The 27464-nt window shown below is 41.7% G+C and overlaps 1 protein-coding gene across 8 annotated transcripts in view; it reads right to left on the minus strand.

Annotated features, from left to right (window-relative positions):
• LOC119956569 (activating transcription factor 7-interacting protein 1-like) overlaps positions 1-27464 on the minus strand; it is a 204871-nt gene that overhangs the window by 20174 nt on the left and 157233 nt on the right. For all 8 annotated transcript variants that reach the window (XM_038783877.1, XM_038783876.1, XM_038783880.1 and 5 more), the window contains 2 exons: positions 25827-25918; positions 511-589 (listed from right to left, as the gene is read on the minus strand). In XM_038783877.1, the coding sequence (XP_038639805.1) occupies positions 511-589; positions 25827-25918 (171 nt within the window). The remainder of the gene's footprint in view (positions 1-510; positions 590-25826; positions 25919-27464) is intronic.

Consider the following 27464-nt stretch of genomic DNA (forward strand, 5'->3'; position numbering starts at 1 on the left):
CTGCTGCCCCCTATGCTTTCTAATGCTTTAAAAATGGCTTGGTGTCTTCCTGAGCTCCACCCAGCACTGATCTCTTCTCAAGATGAAAAACAGCATCTCAGCAGGCTGCAAATCGTTAACTCTCCAGGGACTTCCCCAGTGAAACCACACTAACCCCAGGCTTTTAACCCTTAAATTTCCCACATTTATAATCCAATGTTCCTACAATCTTCCAATCGTCACAATGGAGAACAGGTAAAATGCAATCCTGTGATATGCTTTCTATGGAGCAGTTTATTGAACACAGGAGCCAAAAAATAAACTACAAGGAGACGGTAATTTCAGAAAATAATAGACAAATACTTATTCCTCCAGAGACAATATTCTGCAACAAATCCAGACATACCTCTTGTTGTCCAGGAATACACAGAAATTCCATGTGATGTTTGCAGATTGACTAGATACTAAGACACATACTAAGTACAGGAAGCTTTTGGGAGGAAATAGAAGGAATATTGCAAAGTTTCATACCTTGTGCAGACACATCATCTTCATCATCACCCGTCAGGTCAATGACAGCTCCCATGCCACTTCCTCCTGTCTTTGCACTCTGAAAGAAAAAACTGCCGTGTTTTGCGATGGCATTCCTCTAGTCATGTTAGGCTACATTATCAACATTTGGTCATCTCACTACATACAGACCTGTGACTGGTGTGAATTGCGCTGTGGCTTCTCACCATCTTCTAATGGTTCATTTTAAAGGTCCAGTGATTGTTTCATTAATATTGATTAACATTATGTCAAATCATTTAAAAAAAAATCTCTTAACTATTAGCAGTTGAGAGTGCCTAGAATTCTACACGTCTTACCTGTTGATTGTTAGGAAGATGGTGATGTGCAATCAAGGATTATGCAGAGCATTGGGGCATGTTTGCAGTTGTGGGAGTGGGACAGTTTTCCTATTTATCACCCAATCATTAGAACTGGAGCACCAACTCCTTCCTGGAGTTCTGGCATCTGCAACCAAAGGCGACGTCAGAAACCCTCACCCCAAATTCCTGTTGAAGTTGGTCAAAGCCCCATTGACCCCTCAAATAGTGGATCAAAAGTGACATGGAAATCTTATACAATGACTTGAATGGGCAGATATTACGGTTAGGATTTAAAATGGATTCAGAAACGAACAAGACCTACATGTAATTTTCTGCAGCCACTCAGGCAAAAGTAACAAATGTAAATGCTTTTGTATTTACGGAATAGGAGGAGCAGGTCCACATTGTATTTCTTTAAAACCAATGGCAATCAACCCAAAAGGTTTGCTTTAACACTTGGGATCAGATAATGTATACTGACGGCACCCAGTTCTGTCTCACCACTAAGTCTCTTTAACCCTAACCAATATCTCTCATTTGTAAGCAATGCCCGTCCAACATATAGTATTGGATGAGCAGAAATTTCCTCCAATTAAATGATTGGAAGGCCGAAGCCATTGCCTGGATCGCTCATCCATAACTTAAACTTGAAGATTCTAATTCTCTCCTGGCAACCTCCCGTCTTACACCATCCGTAAAAATGAGATCCAAAACTTTGTACTAACTCGCACGGTGTCGTTCATCCATTGCCCCACCTATCCACTGACTGACATTAGCTCCAGGTCCATCACCACCTCTGTTTCGAAATTGTCATCCTGGTTTTCAAATCTCTCCTTGGCCTCTCAACCTGTATTGTTCTCCGGCCCTGCAACTCCGCCCCCACACTGAAATCTTTGCTCTTTTCCAATTTTGACTTTTTGGGCAACTCAATTTCCATAACTACCTCATTGGTAGCTATGCCTTCACCTGCCGAGGCCCTAACTCTAGAATTCCCATCCTAAATCTCTGTCCCCCTTCTCCTCCTTTAAGACCCTCCTTCAAAGAGACTCTTCTCTAGTCTAATCTGGTTTTGATGTCAAATGTTATTTGATAATGCCTCTGTAAACTGGTTTGGTAATCTTACCAAGTTAAAGGTGCCATATAATGCAAGTTGCAGAGAAGCATTTCCAAAAAGGAAAAAATGAATTCACAAAGAAACAACTGAGGAAATTAGGGATAACGAACAGTGAAGCATGCACACGTCATGAGGTGAATTCCTCCATGGGGTTCTCCCAAGTATCCTCTCGGACTTCAGTAGAACAGCCACAGAAACCGGAGGTAAAAGGACAAGCAGGAGATCCCCAGTGGAAATCCACCTCTCAGGAGTTTTGCACAGCCCAGGATAGTTTGGGGATGAAATGAAATGAAAATGAAAAATGAAATAATGGGATGAACAGCAGCAGATTCCCCGATTCATGGCCTATTTATTAATAATAGATTACTAGACATCTTCATGTTAATTTAACTGGAAGAATTAAAGGTTACAGTATCTGCTGGTCACACAGGGAGCAGTAAGGGGAATTACAAACGTTTAACAAAGCATCTAAACAAATTTACCAGGAATGTACTAAGATTGGATAATCATGCCAATTCTATTCTATTTGTCAGTTGTTTTAGTGAGTGAAACATAATCCACACAGTCAACAAAAACTACTATCTTAATATCCATTTCTTGTTCATTTCACAGGAACAGGCCAATTCCACACTGGTCAAAGTTGACCAATCTGCCATCTAGCTTCCAGGTGGGGAATTTTATGCTGTCAGAGAATTGTGCTTTGTTCCTGCAGGAACCCTTTCTATCTAATCACCTCAGCAATGGCATTAAAGGCACGGAGAAAACTATGGTCCGTTTGATCGCCCAGCTGCAGAGATGACTAACTTGGGTGTTGAGACAACCAAAATAAACGGAAAGATAGTGAAAGAAACAACAACGCATAGATTGACGGAGGTGACGTTTTCAAGAAAAGAGGAAAGCCTAGCTGCAGCATTTATGGCTTTCCCAAAATACACTTCCATTACAATCACTGTACAGCATAGAATTTGTGGATTTCTGCATGTTGCATAAATAGTCCATTTCTCAGATGATTGGGTCATAGGGGCGACTTGCAGAACAGAGATACAAATTACTATCAGAAATGATACTGTGCATTTGCCCTTTATTTCAACTGGAGCCTTTGTTCTTGGCTTTGACATGTTTAAAGTTGTAGGACTGAGGATGGCAATGGCATCTATCAAAACTCCATGCACTTAATTGTTCTTCCTCTCATCTTGAACTTAAATCTCCAAGTTTAATCTTCCAATAACAAGAATAGAAATACAGCTGCTTTAAAAAACAGGTCATCATTAACTCTGAACAGGATGGGACACTGGAATTGTTCCATTGTTCTTGTTTGGCAGTCAGACAGCTGAACTGGATAAAGTTCATTTTAGCGCAGAAAGTTAAGACTTGGGATGGTTTTCCTGTCCCAGATAAGACTGTCAGCATGAAACAATTCATCTAACTCCATATCGGGCACAGGGGAAATGCCAGAATGCATAATCCAAGAGTCCAGCAGCAAATGTATTCCCCTGATTTGCAAAACCAGTTATATGCGAGTGTACAATAATAATAATCTTTTATTGTCACAAGTATGAAGTTACTGTGAAAAGCCCCTAGTCGCCACATTCCGGCGACTGTTCGGGTAAGCTGGTACAGGAATTGAACGCGTGCTGCTGGCCTTGTTCTGCATTACAAACCAGCAGTCTAGCCTACTGAGCTAAACCAGCCCATATGGGGTGTACAAACAATGTGGGGAAAGAAAATCACTGATCGAAGCAGCAAGGCTCCATGCGCATAAGATTTGCAAATGCAATAGATCAGTGAGGTTGGTCTCCAATGAGCATTTAATGTTTACCATTTTGTACCAATGTACTAAGTTGTTAAGTGATGTGTGAACCTGGACACTCCACATTCCTTTGTTTCTTCACAATTTCCAGAACTTGTCACTATAATAGAAATTCTACACATCTTTTTCTAGGATCAAAATTGGGTTTCACACTCCCTACTTTGAACTCCATTGGGTCCCAGTTTTGGCTAATGACTTAAACTATCTGTGCACCTATATAACTTACTGCTTCCAAGACAGTGGGGTCTCTTTATACTAATCACTATTCCTCCATCTAACTCGTTGATGTTTATTCATAGATTATAGAATCCCTACAGTGCAGAAGGAGGCCATTCAGTCCATCGAGTCTGCACCAACCAAGAGCACCCTCCCTAGGCCCAACCCCCAGTTTGTAACCCCACCTAACCGTTGGGACACTTGAGGGGCGAGGTCCCCATACAGATGCTCTGGGGAATACCACATTAGATTCGGCCAGTAAAAGTATCTTCCTTTTATCCCTACTCTATTTCCCAAATAATAACCAATCTAAGTTACCACCCCTTTCTCATTTCTGCACAATCTGATGTGGTACTTTATCAGCTCCCTTCGGTAAGCTCATATCGACAACAGTGATACATCCCTAGTCAGTGATCAAGAAGTTCAACTAGATTGTAATGACCTGACTTACCCTTTACATCAAATGTACAGCATAGAAATAGGCCACCTTGCCCAACTGCTATGCTCGACATCAATCCCCTCCCACCCTACTTCATCTAACCTGATCAGGATATCACTCTAGTTATTTCTCCCTTATTTACTCATAACTTGTATTGCCTCAACTACTCAGCAACTGATAACGTGCTACATTCTTACTACAGAATGAAATAATTTCTTCAGAACTCCCGACTGAATTTATGAATATTTATAACCTCCAGGTTTTGAATCCATTCCGTTTCAGGTCAGGTCAGATCATATTTGGACAAATGTTCAGTGGCTCTTGAACAAATTCTTGCTGCCTTTATTCCCAATGAAATTCCAGTAACTTCCCTGCATTGGTGTCAAACTTACGGTCTGCAGTTTCTGGTTTCTCACAACTGTCTTAAATAATAGTAACATTTGCACTTTTCCTACCCAAAGGCCCATCTACCTAATCTGGAGAACTTGGAGAAATTGAAGCTAATCCACCTACCCTGCACATCTTTGGGCTGTGGGGGCGAAACCCACGCAAACACGGGGAGAATGTGCAAACTCCACACAGGCAGTGACCCAGAGCCGGGATCGAACCTGGGACATCTGCGCCGTGAGACAGCAGGGCTAACCCTCTGCGCCACCATGCTGCCCTATTGTCTTCATATTCTGAGTGACCACCACCACTGGACCTGAAGTCCACTATGCAGGGAAAACTGAAGCGGATCATAATCAAGATCCTCAAACTAGAACCTATACAAGCACTCCTCACCATCCGTCCCCATATGGACTCTGTACTCTTAAACCACCCCCGTACCGTTTCAATGTTCACCACCCAATAATAAATAACGGCGATGCAAGGCCCCCCGATTGCCTTTCCCTCTGCAAAAACATCCTGCGAAACAATGGGGTCTATCCGCCCAAATAAAAGCTATCACTTCGGATCATCCATTGATATAATCCCTGGAAGACAGGACTCCCAAGCACAAATGCCTCCGTTTCTTCTGGAGTCTCAAAGTAACAATCTCTCTATAAATCATTCGGAGGAGTGCACGGCAAACCACACCGAAACGAACATTGTTCTGATACAATGTGGCCGTGGCCCTGTTGCATGCTGGACGCTTCTTGGCCAGCTCCACTCCAACATCCTAGTAGATCTTCATAACCTGGCCCTCCCATCTGGAGTCTGGATGATTTTTTTGCTCACAGCAGAACTCTTTCCTTTTCTTGATAACTGTGAAAGCGCATGATGATCGCAGTGGTTCACCAGCACAGGGCCTCAACAACCTGTACGCCCGATTAACAACTGCAACATAAACCTTGTTGGATTCGGACCCTCCAAGCCCTCCAGCAATCCAACAACCCTCAGGTACTACCTTCTGGCGTGATTTTCCAAATCGCCCACCTTAGCCCTTAATGCCTTGCTGTTCCTGGCCACCGGCGCCATCTCCACTTCCAGGGAGGTGATCTGATCACTTTGCCTCGAAAGGGTCACCACCACTCCTTTAGCTCCACACCCTGCTCATTTATCACGGCCGCTTGAATAGTGGACATCATATCCTCAATTGGTCTCGTGTGGTCCTCAGAGATCTTCTGCTGTAGTTTCTGAACTTCCCCCACCAGGATGCCTGTAAGCATCTCAGCGATTAGTGGAGCGGCCACCAACGCTGCAAGAGTTTCCCCATTTTCTTAACAGACAAAGTTTGCGAAGCCTCAGAGTCCAATTCCTTATTTTCCTGCTGCCTGTCTTTTTGAGCATTAATTTGACCTGGGATTCTTCACCCATCAAACTAACCAAATTCCACCCCAAATCTCCTCTGAAAACCCGGCGAAAAGGGCTTAAATCAAAGTTTTTTGGTGGGAACCACCTCGTGTGACTGCTCTCTGCATGGATGTCTAATCTAGATTTTAAAAAAAGAAAATGACCAACGCATCATCCACGGTGTTAAATCAGATGATGCAATATTGCATTGTTAGCACAGTTGGTTCACAGCTCCAGGTTTGATTCCCGGCTTGGGTCACCGTCAGTGTGGAGTCTGCAAGTTCTCCCTGTGTCTGCGTGGGTTTCCTCCGGGTGCTCCGGTTTCCTCTCAGTCCAAAGATGTGCAGTTTAGGTAGATTGGCCATGTTAAATTGCCCTTATAGTGTCCAAAAAGGTTAGGTGGGATTACTGGGTTACGCAGATAGGTTAGAAGTGTGGGCTTAAATGGGGTGCTCTTTCCAGGAGCCGCCGGCTTGATGGGCCAAATGGCCTCCTCCTTCTGCAAATCCTCCTTCTGTAAATTCGATGCAAGTATATTTTAGAAGGATAGTGCAATGCAGTGTATTCTGCCCAGGTGGATCTGCGTCTATTTTGGGCCCTAAAATCGTTTACTAAGATTCAGTCACTCCGTGTAATGGTCGGGGAACTAAAAAGGTCGCAATATGCTCATCAATTCCAGGTTGTATATCAGAAGCATCCAACAAGTTTTGTATCTCAAGCAAAGGTGTTGTACATTTTGTATGTATTCTATGCAGACTTTGCACCTTTCAATGCAACATTTACGCTTGTGGTAGATGTGTAATTTTCAAATAGATTACTGGCCGAGGAAAAGTCTGTGGTAATGGCGCTAATGGTTTAATAGTACTTCACTCTAGTAAATCATACTCATCTAGTCTTAACCATGTTGAACATGTATGCAGTTTGCGATGTAGTCAGGTCCTGGGAAATCATGAGTCAGTAACCAGCACCCACCACCCTGCTCCCCACACTCTCCCAGCTAAAATACAAATTCTATAATTTGAGTGTTAAATTTGTTTTTTCTTGTCTGCAACAGAAGTTGAAATGCACAAATCAATGATAATTGATCATTATATAACACAATACTAAGCCACCCATAGTTAGCAGACAGCATGTCCAAATATTCACAAGTGGTGCCACACATTGAGGGATGTGGGTTGATAGCTGGAATCTATCGACATGGACCGTTAACAACATTGTCGTTAAAAGCAGGGGGAAGCCTTGAGGTGGACAGGAACTGCTGAGAGAGAGAGAGGGGCCGGGTTGTTATATGGTAAAAATCCACTAGTATCCCTAGTTGATCTTCTGTTCACTTAGCCTCCAGCTGTTTTATAATGGTGGTGGTGGGTGTATAGAGAGAAAGAGAAGCAATAAGAGGAGCACATGCAGCTTCTGGTTTTAGATAATTAAGTGGATTTTAAAAATCAGTACCGTAAAACAGAATTTAAACATGCAAATCACTGATTAATAGTGGTGCATAAGGAAAAACTGTTTTCTAATGGAAGATGGGGAAGTAAGTAGAGAACAGGGATTGGCGCAAGAACCAGAGGTGTCACACGAGCAATTATTTTTCGCTTTTAAATGCAGCAATCTGGAATGCAGTATTTGAAAAAGTGAAGAACCTGAACTTGCAAAAAGGAACTGGGTAAATATTTGAAAAGGAAAAATTCGTTAGAATGAAAAATTACAGGAAAATAAAACTAACTGAACAGCTTATTCAAGGAGGGCACTGGCATAATGGTCTGAATGGCTTTCTGTGTTGCATCACTTATGTGATGCTGAATTTTTAAAATAAGAGTACCCAATTACTCTTTTCCAAATTAAGGAGCAATTTTAGTGTGCCCAATCCACCTACCCTGCACATCTTTGGGTTGTGGGGGCGAAACCCACGCGAACATGGGAAGAATGTGCAAAGCCCACATGGACAGTGATCCAGAGCCAGGATAGAAGCTGACCTGGCGCCAAGAGGCACAATGCTAACCACTGCACCACCGTGCAGCCCCCTTGTGATGCTGAATTAATCAACAGTGATACTATGGAAGCATATTTAAGAGTTTCCATAGGTTGAAGTGGAAAATTAAAATGTTGCTTTTCATTGATGAACTATTTATTTTGTTCACGTCTGAATAAATTGATGCATGATCTGTATTGAGTTAGTGAACCTCAGCTGGGAAGCTGTAGAACGTGTGCTAAACTTCCCTTCCTGGCCCTAAGTTGGGGAGGGGGAGGTCGGGGTAACCACTTAAGATTCCCAATCACTATTCAATAAATCTTACAGAAAATTATTTGGATGTGGACACTTGGATGAGTATAGGATTGGGCTGCAATGAGGCCCAGAGTTTCATAACCTCTCGATAATCGAAGGAGCGATCTCATATTAAACTGCATCTCAGAACAATATAGCACCATTAGCAAAGGAGATGAGCAGAAGGGAGGAAGATTAATAGAGAAGGGAAAAGTTGATGCATTCGTAGTGGTTTTGGCTTGTAAATTCAGCTCCAAACAAGCTTCCACCATTTGCTGCAATTAGGAGTTTGTCAGTCATGCACATCCGGAACCAACATGTAGGGAACAATTAAGCACTTTGAAAATAACTAGTTTTAAAGTCCACACAGGGTAACAACTTAATTTATTTGAATGGAGATATCTGCAATTCCATTTATCGTTCCAATGCGGCTAGAGTTGACTTGAGTTACACGGAATAAGGATCACTGAAATAAGAGGCAACAGCTGAGCATTGCAGTACACAGGCCTCAGCTCTCTGGGTCGACATGGAGCATGATGGTTCACAATCAATGCAGAGGGTGCAGAGTGAAATGGAGCATGACAGTATAACGCAACACCATTAAACACCACACTTGTGAGGCTTAGTTTATCACGGATATGCAGCACTTATTCTAAAATTGTGAAAAAGCAGCCAATTATGACACAGAGCATTAACTAGGTTGCAGGACAAGTTTGGAGACAGACTGCACCGGGATAGAGAAGGTTAAAGCAGGAAGTGACAGCCACACACAGTACAACTAGCTGGACAGAGGTTAAAGCAGATTAAAGTGCAAGTGATAAGCTAAATATAGACAGTATTGAGAGTTTAAGTGCAGTTAAACACAATACACGAGGCAGCTCTCATTGGGGCCACTTACAGGAAACATATCAAGTAACCTAATCCCACTGGTCAGTCAGCTCAGTGTAATTTTAAATCACAGTTTGCAGTCTTTTTACTGCAATGTTTCAACTAAAAGTGAATGACTTACAGCCAAGTATGATATCCAGAATACATGGGAAACCAAGGATCAAGTAAATAATAAGGAGGCAAAATGAATTGTGGGCCTTTGCATGTCAGAAAACATGCAAAACGACTTTGTTGAGAAACACCATTTTCAGGCAGATGATCAAATAGCTTCACCCAATTATCCACTCTGGCATTCAGCCAGTGAATACTTTATTCTGATTCACTGCTCAAGACAAATTAGAAATTACTACCAGAGGGTAGGGGGAAAAAAAGGGGGAATTTGTGAATCTCTGATGACTTTGGGTAAATGGCCCCATGGAAGCACATTCTATCATTGAGTAGGACGCACACAATAGAAGGCAAAAAGAGCTGGTCGAAGCACAAGGAGGATCATAGAACACAGCAGTCACAGTAAAACCAAAGTGTACAGTAAACTCTACAACAGACTGGAGGAACAAATGCTGATCAAAGATGAGTCAGTAGCCAACTAGGCCCCCAGTTCCACAGTAAGAGTTACTCAACAACACACTTTTGGTCATTGTGTTTGGTTTAGGCTTCACGCTCTCATGATAATTTTCATTTGAAACAATTTGGAATATTTTGAACCCAGTGAAGGATGTCGAGCACAAAGCCTCAGTACCCAATAAGAATCTCACATTGCTGATTAGCCAAACGAAAGCCTTGTACTTCACCCCATCACCTGATTCTTCTCACAAAATTGAAGGTTAATTGGCAGAAAGAAATCTTCAAGTGTTACTGATTTAGACAAGCAAGGAGGGAGATAATTGAAGAGTTATCAGCCTTCCAGATTTGCTCATTTGTTCAACAAGATCCATATTTTGTTTTGAAAGTCAGTTTCACTGTAAAGTAAAGGATTATGTTGCAGCTCATATTTCACACAAAGTTTCATACAAAGTCCGACCAATCTGCTTGTAAAGCTCCTGTTTCTGTTCACAAAAACACATCGACATCAAACAGTAAGAATACCATATTTATTATATAACGCCATGGTCACACATGTAAAATGTGAATGGTTCGAACCTATGCATTATATATGCAGGGCAGCACGGTAGCATGGTGGTTAGCATAAATGCTTCACAGCTCCAGGGTCCCAGGTTCGATTCCCGGCTGGGTCACTGTCTGTGCGGAGTCTGCACATCCTCCCCGTGTGTGCGTGGGTTTCCTCCGGGTGCTCCGGTTTCCTCCCACAGTCCAAAGATGTGCGGGTTAGGTGGATTGGCCATGCTAAATTGCCCGTAGTGTCCTAAAAAGTAAGGTTAAGGGGGGGGGGGGGGGGTTGTTGGGTTACGGGTATAGGGTGGATACGTGGGCTTGAGTAGGGTGATCATTGCTCGGCACAACATTGAGGGCCAAAGGGCCTGTTCTGTGCTGTTCTATGTTCTATATAATAATGCAATGTTCCTTTGCCTTCATTTTAAAACAAGCGCCACCTGCTGAATTCATTTCAGTAACATAACATTAAAAAAAAAAGACAAGAAAAGGTTTACAATAAAATCACACTGCTTTTAAACTAGTCTCTGCCAGTATTCTAGCTTCACAAAATGCAATAACCCCAAATTGGTGTTAATCATAGATGATATTGAACTTGCAAAGATTTAAAAACAAAATACATTGAACTGTGGTAGATTACAAAGTACTAGGCATCACATCATATTCAGCAGTCCTTGCCCAGTTCATTGTCAAATACACCACAGATTTGCGTGAAACTTCTTATGTGAAGAATAAAAGCAACAATAACAAAGTACAACAGATGCTCCTAGGCGTTATATAATAGCAATAATGAATTGGAAGGTGTATATTGTTTGAAACAGAATTTATTTTCTTCCCATTCCCCACAGATTCAAAACTTATTAAAAAAGTCAATATTTTTGATTATTGCAATATATTTTTCCTTTTGTGCATGCAGGGCTGTTGAAGCCCAGTAATTTAGAACGAAAAATGAAAACTTGCTCATTGGTTTAATCAATCTTGAAAACTCCATCAATACAAACTTCTTTTGGGGATTGAACTGGTAGTTGGGAATACCTGCTTCCTCAAGTCATGCCCACAAGGAGCATTCAACTTAAATTACAGATTGTTTTTGCCTGAAACATGAAGTCAGGGCTAGAAATAAATAATGGGAAGTGAGACAGGATGAGATTTTCCTCCAATCCCATTACCACAGAGCATGAATCAGCAGGCAGACAGTCAAAACCTTCAAATGGAAGGTGGCTTTTTAAGTGCACGAATTTGAAATAGAACAAGTTCTAAATCCTCTCCAAAAAGGAACACTTTGCAAGTGGCCACACATGTTAAAATCAAACTAATACTGTTGAAATAATGGTCTTGTTCAACGTGTGTTCAGTTTTATTTTGCAAACAAATGTTTAAATTAGAAATGGGGATCCGGTACAATCCAAGACCGTTCATCTGGAATGAAAATTGAGAGAGAACCAATCCCAATCCTTTGACAGTTCTAATTGTGTTTCATTACATGAGATTTTTCGTAGATTTCACTTTTGACAGATTTTAAATTTAGCTTGGCTCAGCTCATGATAACAGAAATTAATAGGGCAAGAAGTGTGTAATGTTACAGTACAAGGATGTTGGCCTGTCCATGAATGCTCCTTTGGAAGAATTGTATGGCACTGCACTAATTGTGACATGAGGATTTCACAAAACTAATATCTTAAAAAAATTTTTTTGAGTACCCAATTCATTTTTTCCAATTAAGGGGCAATTTAGTGTGGCCAATCCACCTAGCCTGCACATCTTTGGGTTGTGGGGGTGAAACCCACGTAAACACGGGGAGAATGTGCAAACTCCACACGGCCAGTGACCCAGAGCCGGGATCGAACCTGGGACCTCGGCGCCGCGAGACAGCAGGGCTAACCCACTGTGCCACCGTGCTGCCCCACAAAACTAATCTTTATTAGTAGTTTGCTCTCAATTATTAGTAAATCACACCACCATTCACATCAACAATAACTTTACTCTTAAGAAGTTCCTTCACTTAATATGCACAGATTGTTTTGTGGCGGCCATTATTTGGTAGGAAATTAAGGCCTTTTATGTTTGCTCAGGACAATATTCGAGCACAGATTCCATTCATCCGTAGGTAGCCATAGTCCACGAGGGGCTAGAGTTATCTCTGTTCACTGAACCAGAAAGTATATTGCATGGGACACTGAGAAAGCACAGATAGAGTGTGCTGCTCTACTGGCCATGCACATTATTTACTAATATACACCTTCTCACTCATTATTAATTTGGGGTGAAAAAATTCTTACAATACATAATTTGTTCTGAGTTTACAATTAAAAGAAACTGGCAACAAATCATTAAAGCATCATTTTGAGGATGGAATAAAATTACAAAATACTTTTCATCATAAACTTCAAAAATTCTATCATGTTTTGAGCTTTTGAAGATGGAGGTAGCATTTCCCAGAGTTTAAAAATTGAAAATGCTAAACTTGCATTGAGGACTGGAGATGAATGCACAAATTAATTTACTGGTCATAGTACAAGTAAACTGTTGGCCAATTTACTCAATGGTTTGCTACTACCTAGTTATGGCCTGTAATAGACTACAGCACAATACCTGCATGTAGCAAATTCCTCATTAGTTACATAGTACACAATGCTCAACTTGTATGTTCTCCACAGATTCAGCCTGACCCCTGTGCATTATCAGCAGTTTCTTTTTTTTGGCTCAGCCCATCAATAACAAGTACAGCTAAGTAATTTCATACCTGGAACATGACTTTCACACAGCCTAAGCACCGAAAGCTCTAGTGCACAATAGGAGCATTTTGGAGTATGAACTCCAGTTAATGGAAACATGTTACAGTACTGAAGTGACTATGGCATTGTCCGGCAAACCATACCTTGCAAGGTCAAACCCCATCATGGCAAGTTGTAAAAACGAAACTGAGCTGACAAATTGTTGAAAAAAAACCAACTGATTTTCTTTTAGAGAAGTATACTTGAACATAGAAAATACAGAGCAGAAGAAGGCCATTTGGCCCATCGAGTCTGCACCGACCCACTTAAGCCCTCACTTCCACCCTATCTCCGTAACCCAATAACCCCATCTAACCTTTTTGGACACTAAGGGCAATTTATTATGGCCAATCCACCTAACCTGCACGTCTTTGGACTGTGGGAGGAAACCAGAGCACCCGGAGGAAACCCACGCAGACACGGGGACAACGTGCAGAATCCGCACAGACAGTGACCCAGCGGGGAATCGAACCTGGGACCCTGGCGCTGTGAAGCCACAGTGCTAATCACTTGTGCTACCCTGCCAGGTCTGGTATAGCCCCCAAATTACATGACTGCCTTGCTAACATGTTGAGGCATTCAGTTGTAGAAACATTCAGTTGTAGAAACAAGCGCTATGCTGCCACCACCTTCTTAGCGCAATAAATGAGGCCTTGTCAGTATCGCCATAACCCAAACAAGAAAATTAAATTAAAAAAATAATTCGAACTGAGTTACCATTTTCAGAGTGACTTTCCCCCCCCCCCAAAAAAAGAATCCAAAGAAATCCTGCTTATTACAATTGCCTCTTTACTGTATTTGATTAGTGTTGCCAGTTGCTTACTAAAAAGGACATTCAAATTTGTCTCTGCTACTGCAGTGATAGTATAATTACTAAAAATCCTGCAGCGGTGTGCATTTCCTATCTGCTGAGCCTTGCTTCCCATTGTCAAGTTTCTATTAGCTTCGCATCAAGTTTTCCATTACAAGATCCTATGGCAGCATTTATAATGAAAGCTGACTATACAAATGTGTCACACTGTAACTATGCCTTCTCACCAGTAATGGTGCTGTAGCACCTCTCTCCTAACTCCAGGGAAACCTCCAAACCTGAACCAACTACTTTCTAAATGACTGCAAGTCCTGCTATTTAACTATAAATATTAAAAAATAGGACAGAATGTACAACTTCAAAGTGGCGACCAAATTAGATCTGCACAATTTGCTGCAATGATCCCCACTCTCCCATTACTTCATTTGAATATTACAGCTGATGTTTCCCTCTGAAGCCAGAGAACTAGTTGGAACATTTTATTTATTCTGACAGTTTTAGCAATGATTCCATGAAAAAAATTGCCACAACACCATCAGTTGCAATATCGTTCTCAATAGCACCACTTCTAAAACTCACCATTCTATAGCTCCAGTGCTTACTTGTTTCTAAATATGCAAACGGCTGCATTATAAAACTGCCAAGCACTAATCATTTAGGCCCCTTCAGAACAGAAAGGCCATTAATTGTTTTAAATTGGACACTGCTGAAGAATCAAAATTAATTGATTTGCTCGAAAGTTTAATGATTCATTTTACATACCGAAAGTCATGAATGGTTTCCGAAGAGTAAGAGACATGGATTAAACTGCCTTAGTTTGCCTTTAAAGGGGAGATAGTTTGTGTACAGTTGTGGTCCATTCCCATGAGGGAGAAATGTAGGATATACAAAGCCAAAGCTCACTGGATGACAAAAGAAATAGAGTATAAGATGAAGCAGAAAATGGGCACATGACTTAATATATTAGCAAAAAAGAATGCGGAAAAATACTCAGCTGACCAGGGGACAATTGTGTTAAGAGTTAATGTTTCATGTCTAGATGATTTTTTGATCAGAACATTTGCTTGACCTGAAACTCACCCCCACCCTCCCCCAGTTTTTACCTGTATTTCCATTATTTTTTGTTTTTATTTGAGAGTTTCAGCATCCACATACTTTGCTTTTGCATTTCTGCTACGACTGACGTCAGGTTGACAATACAGGCAGAATATAACGATGCTCAGGAGGGGAAGTGATTAAAAAAAGAAATTAAGAGCAAAGAGAGGAATACGAGCTCATATAAAAGTCCTCAGCAGGCATACAAATAGTCAAAGGAATAGCAACAGCCGATTAGGGACCTTAAAGAGTATTGCTATCAGGATGACTGCTTTTCTTGACCTATAATATGACTAGACTTGGGTGTACACAGCACAATGACAAAACGTAGAAGTATTATGAACTATGTGAAGGACAGTGATAGACTTCAAGCAGACATAGGCTTGTGGAATGGGTGGACAGGTTGCAGATAAAATGCAATGATTCATTTTGGTAGAAAGAGGGGCAATATAAAATAAAGGATGCACCTTAAAGGGGTGCAAGAGCAGAGGAACTGTGGGTATATGTACATAGATTGTTGGACGGTGGCCGGGCACGTTGAGAAAGTAGTTAAGGCATTTGGGATCTTGAGATTTATAAACAGAGGCATACATAGAGTGCAAAGGCAAGAAAGGTGAACCTTTAAAGAAAAAAACTGCTTTGACCTCAACTAGATAGTGTTCAATTTTTGGCAGCACACATTAGAAAGAACATGAAGGCATTAGAGAGGGTGCAGAAACGATTTACAAAAATGGTTCCGGGGCGAAATTCTCCGATGTCCGTCGCAATGCACGGGACCGGCAGCCAAAAACGGCGCTGATGACTCTGGCGTCGGGCCCCGCGAAACATCGCGTATTCTCCGGGTCGAATGGGCCAGCAGCGGCGTTACGCTATTCACGTCGGTTTCACCCACTGCCGAAGTGGCGCATCGGGCGACTTCATCAACGCCGTCCGGAGAGACATCACATAAAGAGCCCCCCCCCCCCCCCCCCCCCAGCACTCGCAGTTTGTCAGTTCTCTCTCTCTTCGTCAGTTCTCTCTCTTCCCCCACCACCACTCGCAGTTTGTCAGTTCTCTCTCTCCCCCCCCCCCCCCCCCCTCCCCCTCTCCCCCAACCCACTGGCACTCGCAGTTTATCAGTTCTCTCTCTCTCTCCCCGGCCTGTCACCCACCTCCACGCTGAACGGTGTCAACCATCAGCACTGGTTGACGCCGTTAAATACCTACTTTGATTAACGCCGACGTGACCCGTGGCCACGTCGGCGGGACTTCGGCCCGGAGAATAATGGCAGCACATAAATCCGTTGCATCCCGCCGGCCCCAGCCATTCTCCGAGGCGGGCGGCGGGATTGGCGGCACGCCGACTTCTGGCGGGTGGGAGAATTCTGGACATGGCAGGAGTGCGATTCTCGGCGGCTCCGGGCGATTCTCCGACCCTGCATGGGGTCGGAGAATTTCGCCCCAGGGATGGGCCACTTGAGTTGAGGGCAGATTGTAGAGCTGAGCTGTTCTACTTGGAAAAGGTTGAGAGGAGATTTGATAGAGGTGCTCAAATGCATGATGGGTCGAGACAGGGGGAAACTGAAATTTAAGATGAAAACAAAAGAACCAAAGGTGACATGAGGAAAAACATTTCCATGCAAAAACATGCAGGGCAATGAGGAAAGGGCAGGGAAGTGGGATTAGCTGAGTCGTTCTTACAGAAATTCAGCAAGAACATGATAGATTCCCTTTGGTGCTGTAAGCACCAACTGTGGGCAAAGTTCATGTGAAAGTCCAGTCTGGCACTAAAGACTGTGCAAAAGGTAATTACTAATAAAAGGAAGTCATTTACCCTACTATTGCTGATCAGAAACATCTGCGCAGTATCAGAAAGTCCTTAAATTATTAAAGTCTTTTTGCCTTTACTATATGGGAATCCATTCCACAAACTGATCCTTTTACGTAAAAGACTTGCTGATGGCTTTCCTAAATTTTCCTTTTACGAATATGAACCCATTTCAATTTGCATTTACTTTTTCTCTAACCTTAACTATTTTTATTTGAAACAAAACACAAAGCAATCAGAATCTCAATTTCTCCCCAGATCGGCAAACCTCCGTTATGTTGACTGGCAGCAGTAAATTGAAGACAACTCTTGAAGAACAGAAACTGACATAATGATGTTCTGAAAGGGTACTGCAGCTAGGAGCTGTACGCAATGGGTCACCTACATGCATACAGAGTAATGAATGGGCTTTCCTCAAGTAGCGTACTGGGTAAAAATAAATCCAATGAGGCAGCAAAAACACACACACACACGAGTTTCCCAGAGTTAAGATAATCAACTAAGGCATCAGTTGAGGTGCTACCCTTGCTCCGTGCCTCTGGGCTGCCATTTGTGCAAGCACTTAAAAACTGTCATCAGTACACTGGAGTTGTCAACAGAAGGAACCATCTGCACTTGCACTCGTCGTTGAAAACAAGGTGTGTCATGGTAAATTGAAAGACAATACACTAAGAAGGAACTGAAAGTAGAGTTAGGCAAGGTGGAAAACGTGTGGCTGAGTAGAGACATCGAGGAGGCTGTTGGAGGCACTGAAACAGACACGGGTTTATAAAGTAAATTCCAAGGAAAAGGAATATACAGAATGTGGAAAGTACAAAAGATGCAGGAGGTTGAAATGTAAGCCAGAGAGAAACCCTTGCAGGGGCGGGAGATTGGCAAGGACAAGGTAAATAAGTGAACGGGCATATATGGAATGGGTTATGGGTAGCATTTTTTATATTTTGTTTATATGGAACTCAGCAACAGGAGTTCAGCAGAAAGCAAAGTTGCTTTTTCAGGTAGCAACCAGCGTGAATGAGGTTTCTAGGTCAGTAGGAGTGAAATAGGAATAGAAGCCAATAGTTGGAGCTGGAAATGATTCTGACATGCTTGGATTGGATTGGGGGGCAAGAAGGATGCAAAGACTGTGTTTACAGGCAGTTTCAGCTGCATATAGGCAGTAGTTAAGGTTCTGAACTTCCAGTGGGAACTCAAAGGGTGGTTTTGGTTTCACCCATGTTTAACTGGAAGAAGTTCTATCCTGATGTTGGATAGGCCCTAGACCAGGGGTGGGCAAACTTTTCCGTGCAAGGGCCACATTCAGAAATTCACAATTTTAAAGGGCCGCATAGTATATTAAGTAAAATAATTACTTCACCAGGTTATGATTCTGGGCGCCTCATATAGAACATAGAACAGTACAGCACAGAACAGGCCCTTCGGCCCTCGATGTTGTGCCGAGCAATGATCACCCTACTCAAGTCAACGTATCCACCCTATACCAGTAAGTAACCCAACAGCGCCCCCATTAACCTTAAAAAAAAATTTTTTTTAAATTTTGTTTTTGTTTTTTAATGACTTGTTTTTATGGTGGGCCGCATAAAGACCTTAGGCATGCGGCCCGCGGGCCGTAGTTTGCCCACCCCTGCCCTAGACAATGCAACAGCAGCTGCAAAATTGAGCGTACCGCCAGAGGCAAATGCTGGGTATATAGCACAGGGCAGAACGGTAGCACATTTGCTTCACAGCTTCAGGGTCTCAGGATCAATCCTGACTTGGGTCACTGTCTGTGCAGAGTCTGCAAGTTCTTCCCGCGTTTGTGTGGATTTCCTCCGGGTGCTCCGGTTTCCTCCACGGTCCAAAGATGTGCAGGTTAGGTGGATTGGCCATGGTAAATTGCCCTTAAGAGTCCAAAATGGTTTGGTGGAATTATTGGGATAGGGCGAGTGTGGACTTGGGTAGGCTGCTCTCTCCAAGGGCTGGTGTAGACTCGGTGGGCCGAATGGCCTCCTTCTGCACTGTAAATTCTATGATTCCATAAAAGCTAACTCCAAGCTTAATGTTTAAGGCAGATGAAGAAAAGGAGGCAACCATGAATGAAATGAAATGAAAATGAAATGAAAATCGCTTATTGTCACAAGTAGGCTTCAAATGAAGTTAGTGAAAAGCCCCTAGTCACCACATTACGGCGCCTGTTTGGGGAGGCTGTTATGGGAATTGAACTGTGCTGCTGGCCTGCCTTGGTCTGCTTTCAAAGCCAGCGATTTAGCCCTGTGCTAAACAGCCCCTTGTGGGAAATGAATCCCATTGTGGGAAATGTACTTACAGATGTCAAAGTCACAAATCTCTTAATGTCACTGTACTTTAAGAGAATGACTGGCATACGGTATCTAATCTGTTTTGACTACAGGTTTGATTTCCAGTGCCTATCTAAAAGGGGTCATGGAAAGGTGATTTTGAGTAACAGCTTCTGCAGTCATGTCTACACTTTTTTTAAAAAAACACTTTAGCTGAGGTTACATTCTATTCTATGGGGAAATAGTTTCTTGTGTTCTATTACTGTGTTGTTTTTGTTTATCTGGTTTAGATGGTAGACCTATGGCACCTCACTACCATCATTTACAGCACCGTTTTACACTTTGGTCTAGCTACTTCAATGCAAGAACCTAGAATGCTAGCATGTCAGAGTATATTTATGATTTTACACTGATACTATTGACTTAATTCCAGATTAAATTCTGTTCTGTCCAAATTAACACCATCGGGCTGTGGTCAGTTATTCACACACCAAGATCGGTGACAAAGTTTTATTTGTATTTACATTCAAGCCAGTCCCTAATCATTGAGCATCATGAATTTGAAGGCAGCATTTGGTAATGCTGCGCAAACGCAGCACCTTACAGCGGTGCAACAAGCTATTTCAGTTTTAAACCTCTGAATATCTTCTACAGCCATGGCGAAGTAACTTGTGCACAGATAATTAGATCCTGAATGTTACAAATTAATTACTGAAAGGGAAGAGTTTCTGAATGGCTAAGGAAACAAGCTTGAGCTGCGCGTGTGAAAGGGTAAGCAATAATAATAATTGCTTATTGTCACAAGTAGGCTTCAATGAAGTTACTGTGAAAATCCCTTCGTCTCCACATTCCGGCGCCTGTTCAGGGAGGCCGGTACGGTAATTGAACCCACGCTGCTGGCCTTGTTCTGCATTACAAGCCAGCTGTTTAGCCTACTGTGCAAAACATGCCCCAGTAGACAGGTCAGATGCTACCAGTCTTCAAAACTAAAAGGCTAATGACCGTTATTTCTCAAAATAGAATTGGGGCATTGTTTATTGTTGCCAGCTTAAAAATAAATAAAACTACATATCTGAGAAGTAATTAAAGAACATTATAGGCAGTGTACAGTGAAACCTGCAAGTGAGCAATGCATATTCTCTACTGCAAAGCAACAGAACCATCCTTAAATTAGTTAACCAGCGTCCTGGATCGGATTACAGCTAAACAAATGGGGCATGGGACTGCTGACTAGTGCCCAATTTATAAATTCATGCCGCTGCAAGCCATTTAAATCTGGCAGCAGCTTGAACTGGCAGAGGTTGTGTCCCGCATCCAGACACGTGTTCCAGCATAGTCAGAATACAAAACACTAACATTTTAATCATGATTCAAAATAAGTTAATCTTATTTCATATTATGGAGTTAAGATATTATAGGATTCTGACTTTTTAACTACATTAACGGCGCAAGTGGTCAGTTTCAAATGATGAACTTTATAAAGACATTATAAACTTTATAACTTCATACTTTAATTTAGCCAATTAATGTCAACTTTGATTGTTTTTTTTTGTTTTTTTAAGCAGGGCTGTACTGCAGGCATGGAAGCACATCATTCCTGCACCCTCAATGGTCATCGTTAGTCGATGAGATTGTGGCATTGGAGTAAAGCCCAATATCCAATACTCTACTAAACAGAGTTAGAATTTCAGAACACTCCCCAATAGAGAAATGCAAAGTTTGTTTTTCCAAACCCTTGGTATGCTTTTCTTTCCCCATGGCTTTGCAAATTTTCCCTTCTCAAATATTTATCCAATTGTCTTTTGAAAGTTGCTATTGAATTTGCTGGCAGACCCTTTTAGGCATTGCTTTCCAGATAACCTTCTACTACTTATGTTAATTTGCATGGTTACTGGCCCTTCTGCTAGTGGAAACAATTTATCCTTATTTATTTCATTCAGACCCTTCAATTTTGAATACCTCTATTAAATCTCCCTTTTGCTCTCTCTGCTGTAACCGTGTGTGTCAGCTATGGCTCAGATGGTAGCACACTCGTCGACAGGTTCCAGGTTCAAGTTCAACTCCCAGGGCTTGGTCACAAAAAAATAATCAAGGCCGAAATCCCATTGCAGTCCTGCGTGAGCAGTGCACTGTCAAGAGGTGCTGTTTTTCAGATGAAGCATTAAACCGAGACCCAACACCCTGCTTGGGTGGATGTAGAAGATCCCATTGCACTATTTTGCAGAGGAGGAAGTGAGTTAACGCCTGGTGTCCTGGCGAATAGTTGTCCCTCAATCAACATTACAAAAAATAAACGTAATTATCACTTTGCTGATTGCAAATTAGTTGCCACATTTCCTACATTACAATAGTGACAACATTTCATTGGCTGTAAGGTGCTTTGTAGTCACGAAAAGTGCTATATAAATGTAAGGCCTTTTTAAAAAAAAACAATCCCAGCTTCTCCAATCTTTCATCCCGTGGTATAATTCTAGTAAATCTCTTTGTCACCCTCTCTAAAGCCTGAAACATTTTCCTACTGATGTCCAGAATACTCCAGACGAGGCCGAACCAGTGGTTTATAAAAGGTTTTTCATAACTACCTTCTTTTGACACTTTATGATTCTATTTATAAAACCAAGAATCTGAAGTTTCCTTTTTAAAAAAAAGCCATATCAGCTTGTCCTGCCGCCATCAAAAGACTATACAAGGGTACATGAACCCACATGTTTCTGTTCCTGCCCCCTTTAAGATTGTACCATTTAGCTTGTATTAGTATATAAATAATTTAGTTAAGTTAAAATAAATAGGAATTTTATGAATCTTTGAAGTGTTAAATACAAGTTTTGAAATATAAATTTAATCTTATTTGTGCAAATGAAAATGCTCCCATTGTAGCAGATTGAAATAGTTAAAGGAGCAAAGTAAATATACTTTGGAATATGTATACATTTTATATATTCAACGATAATAGAAAAAGGATTCCATCTCTCAAGCTTCAATCGCTGGACCCAACTCCCAATATGTCACAAATATATCTTGTGCTCCCATTATATGAAAGTCCTTGACCCTCCATAAGTGGTATGCTCAAATGCCAAACAACAATTTCATCTAATACCCATGTCCAGTAGGGAATGCAGTTTAACTTCAGCCCTTGTTGAAAAGACAGCATTGCATTTGTTTGAAATCTATTTGCTATCTGTCACAGGCCTCTATATACAACCAGCATTGTGAAACTAGCCACATTAAAGGGACTGACTGGTGCTTGCTATTATATTCAAACTAATGCAATGTGGGGAGGGTCACACATTTTATTACCCAATTTAGTTTTTTTTTTCTAAAAGCTCTATAATTAAAATGCAGGTTTTACTGTAGCTGCATTCATCCTGAACTGATGGTCTGAAAATTTTGGCATTTTGATAAGGGCTGTAACTAAGGTTCAGCATTTCGAAAGTTCTGGTAGGACAGCAAAGCTTGTGCGCTGCTTTTCCAGGTCTTGGCCTTCAACTCTGCAGATGTGCATCCACAATCGACTCCAAAACAGATTCCCTGCTTCATCATCTTTGCTGTCCCCTTTTAACCAGGTAAATTTAACAGGAAGCAAAATATATCTGAGCCAAGCAGATAAAGCAGGGAACCGGAAACCATTACAGCACTGATTATAAGAAACAATTTTTTTTTTGTCAGCAAACCTCTATTGATCAAAAGCTCAATGTAAAGAACTAATACAGACCCAGAGAAATGTTTAAATATAACACTGAAATTGTAATGCTATCATACTTTACGTCTATTCATTTCAGAACTATATATATATATATATTTTTTTTTCTTTTAATACATTATTCATTTAAAAATTTTATGCAGCTTCTTGAGTTTTGTTCACAATACTACAAGTTCATTTTAGCTGTTCCTGCTTTATGACATAGTTCTGCAAGATGATCCCAGTGTTTTTTCCGGAGATAGCATTGGGATGTAAAGTCACTGTGGAAGACGAAGTTCCTGGCTGTGGTTCATGTGTTACAGAGCTTGGAGCTGTGTAAATATAGTTGAACCCTGCATTGTCTAACATGTCTGACCAGGCCCGATACTGAAATTCTGCAGCTCCCCAGTAGTTTCTAATACTGGATTCTGAACGATGGCCAGTAAGTGCCATGATCTCCCGTGCTCCAAGGCCAGCGTCACACAGGAGTCGGACAGTTGTAGTTCTGAGGGAATGGTTGGTGTACCTCTGGGAGAGTCTGGCAGCAATACTTATTCTAGGCATCATACTTCCAAGATAATTTACCCCCATTGGCTCCCTTTTATACCAGACAGCCTGTTCCCGTAACTGTTCTGGTGTTAATTTTAGAGGGTGAAGGTAGAATGCAGGAGGGTCTGGTGGCAGCTTTGATATATAAAGTTCAAGCGAAGTGACTGGGCAGTTTACATCTCCTGGCATATCATACATTCGGCCCAATTTCAATGGGTCCTCGCGGCTTCTGCTTTTCCCTGTATATTTTAGCATTGCATAGCGTCGTCCATTGGGATCTCGCTTAATAACAAAAGCATCTGGAGGGAGATCCCGAAGGATTTCCCGTCCACGCTTTGCAAAGTGTAACTGTAGGTCAAACCACACTTTGTTCACAAGTGCAATGGGTGTGTGAAGTCCTAGGACACCAGATGTTCTGATTTTTCGAAGGTCAGCAGCATTAATAGGGGGATGGTGGTTTGTTTCATCCTTCCCTTGTTTTCTGAGTATCTTCAGCACTCCTAGAAACACATTATTGGCACTACTGAATTCCTTATCCTGCATCAGGCAGATCTGCCGGCTGTGAGGAGGCATCTTGAGGTGCCTGTTCAAACCTGCCCGGATGGATTTGTAACTGGAAATGCTATAGGTGTTACCATCATGATTCCTTACAGTGCCATAAAATTCTCTCAAAATACTGTTAAGTTCGTCCACTGACATTTTTTCAAATTTTTCATCTCTGTCTTTTTCAATAAGCCACTGTTTGAGGATATTTACTGCCCAGTCTGTCTGCTTGCGGGTGTTCTTCTCGTTGCGTTCCTCCTCAAGTCCAATAAGATCCTCTTCAGTCACACTAACGTGCCGTCTGGTTCCATCCAAAAGCTCGTCGCTGGCAATTCGTTCCTCTGTCATTTGGTCCTCATAACTGAGCAGTGTGCTGCCATCGAAAATGCCATAGGTGTAGAGAGGGGAATGAGACGCTGTTTTTTCGGACAGCTGTGAATTGCGGAGTAATATGTAATGTTTTGATATAATTCTTTAAATTAAAATAAAAAACTACACAAAATAACCCAGCAGGTGGCGTTTGTTAAGGTTTCTGCAGGGGTGTGCTAACATTCAATAGCTCACACCCTATTAATCAATCTCTTTCACACATTACAAACCATGGCATTACATGTTGTCATACATACAGAAAGAGACAGATTTGCTTTCAGTTTGAAAAACGTGATGCTAAATCTCTTTTGTAACTACCAGACCTTTCAACTATTGAGATATTTGATGGAAGAAAAAAATCAAATGGGGAAAGACACACTGATATCATATATGTATTCTCTAGAAGAACTGGAAAAACTTTAGTGCTGCAAAGAAGAGAATCTGCGACAGAGATTTGAAAAGGCTTACGAGTTCCGTAAACGAACCTTCACTGACTGAACAACTTCCGTTTCTGCGCTGTGTCGCGCTGAGCGATGAGTTAACCAGGCGTAGAATTTAAGGCTGTTGGAAATGTGCGGCATTGTCGCATCCCAATCAGAATACTTCACTCGGTTGAAGGTACGTGAACATTTGTGACGGCATCTCTTTTTGAGGATTCAATCCAACCACATTACGCTGTGCAGTTTTATTTAGAGAATCTTTCCAGTTTATTTAGAGAATGCACAATTAACAATTTTCCCCCTCTCTCCACCCAAGTTGTTTTTTTTTGCTGTTTTAAAACAAGACCACTCACCAGCGATACTTTTCACAACTCTCTTCTGTCTGGTGAGGCTAAAGATGTGAATATACCACATAATACAGATGCTGCATGTTCTCTCCCACCCCCCTCCCCACCACCAAATTGCATCTCTTTGGGTACTTGTGGAAGGTCTTTGTCATATTTATTGTCTCATATTCTATACTTAAGCATTCTTACCTTTAAGAAAACAAAAAGGCCCCCAAAACATACTTTAAAAAAAGAAATGTTGTAGCTTTAATTCTGCCAAGGTTCTCTGTAGGCTTTGAAGGAAGTCAGATTTGCTTATGAAAAAGAGTTAATTATATCACAATTCATTTTCAGTGGGAATTGTAGACTTTGAAGAAAGTGAGATTTGCTTATGAAAAAGAGTTAATTATATCACAATTCATTGTCAGTGGAAATGTTAACTTACAGAAGAACAACATTACCTCCCCCCTTAGAGCCTTACTGTTAATACGTAACAAAGTGATCCATGCCTGACTACTGAGAAAGGAACAATGTGGCGATCAGGTCAATTATTCTTCTGTACAAACAGCAACCACATTCTACCCAAAGGGATAATTGTATTATTTCACCACTGGCTAGGAGAGACAACGAGTGAGACTGCAGCTAACTACAACTGGTGGTATGATGTGCATTGATATATATCTGTTGTACCCACCTGGTTGCCACTAGGCGGTGCTTTCTTAGCAGCCGGTGACTCTGCTGGAACAGCAGGAGGATGTCTCTGGGTGGCCTGGCTGAAGCTGTTTTCTGTTAATAGAATGGAAGCATTATTTAACATTCAAGTTTGATACAAGGACGTTGACACAGAAACGCAAAAAGGTCAACTCAAGCTTCCTCGCAGCAGATTTTCGGCCTTGACGTTCATGGATTCAATTTATGGATTGAATCTAGCTCACACACTGATATATAACTCTGTCCACCAGCTATTATAATGAACCCCAAAACCTTTGACTACCTGGGTTTCTTACATCCCTAACACAAAGTAATGGGTTTACATCAGAAATTAGTAACTTGTCAAGAGAATGTCATTTTATAAACCTTTCAACATTTTAAGACCTTTAAACTAATACAGCTTTACATTCTCAAGTTCTCATGTTGATGAAAAGGCAACCAGATAGATGGATTGTACTTTTGAAAGTTTCATAACAAAGTTTCTATTTTGATTTATACTTGCAGGCACAGCATTAACGCATATGCTTTATAAATATGGAATTTATTACAGGAATGGAGAACCAAACATTTAAATATAGATTAGTTACATTGGTTGCATTCTCAAATACATATTTCCATACTGAGTAGATTCTGAGCAAACAACAGATATCAGGATGCCTTTCGTTATGAAGTATTATTATTTTCTGGGCTATTGTAAAATGCAGCAGTAGCTTGAATATCCCCATGCGCATTATGCTAAGCAACATTTACAAGATATTGGGCACAATCTACCAGCCATGCTGCGTCCAAAAGGCAGCATGCCGTGATGCAACGTGGCTGGTAAATGATGGGACACCCCGCTCGTGGGATCTACCCGATTCGCCATGCCTCGCGAGACATCTCGCGATGTGAAGCCCCCATCCCCTCCCATTGTGAACAAAGAACAAAGAAAAGTACAGCACGGGAACAGGCCCTCCAAGCCCGTGCCGACCATGCTGCACGTCTAAACAAAAATCTTCTACACTTCCTGGGTCAGTATCCCTCTATTCCCATCCTATTCATGTATTTGTCAAGATGCCCCTTAAATGTCACTATCGTCCCTGCTTCCACCACCTCCTTGGGCAGTGAGTTCCAGGCACCCACTACCCTCTGTGTAAAAAACTTGCCTCGTACATCTCCTCTAAACCTTGCCCCTCGCACCTTAAACCTATGCCCCCTAGTAATTGACCCCTCTACCCTGGGGAAAAGCCTCTGACTATCCACTCTGTCTATGCCCCTCATAATTTTGTAGACCTCTATCAGCTCGCCCCTCAACCTCCGTCGTTCCAGTGAGAACAAACAGAGTTTATTCAACCGCTCCTCATAGCTAATGCCCTCCATGCCAGGCAACATCCGGGTAAATCTCTTCTGCACCCTCTCTAAGGCCTCCACATCCTTCTGGTAATGTGGCGACCAGAATTGAACACTATACTCCCAAGCATGGCCTAACTAAGGTTCTATACAGCTGCAATATGACTTGCCAATTCTTATACTCAATGCCCCGGCCAATGAAGGCAAACATGTCGTATGCCTTCTTGACTACCTTCTCCACCTGCGTTGCCCCTTTCAGTGACCTGTGGACCTATACACCTAGATCTCTCTG

Source organism: Scyliorhinus canicula, chromosome 23 (genome assembly GCF_902713615.1).
Source record: "Scyliorhinus canicula chromosome 23, sScyCan1.1, whole genome shotgun sequence".
NCBI classification, from domain to species: domain Eukaryota; kingdom Metazoa; phylum Chordata; class Chondrichthyes; order Carcharhiniformes; family Scyliorhinidae; genus Scyliorhinus; species Scyliorhinus canicula.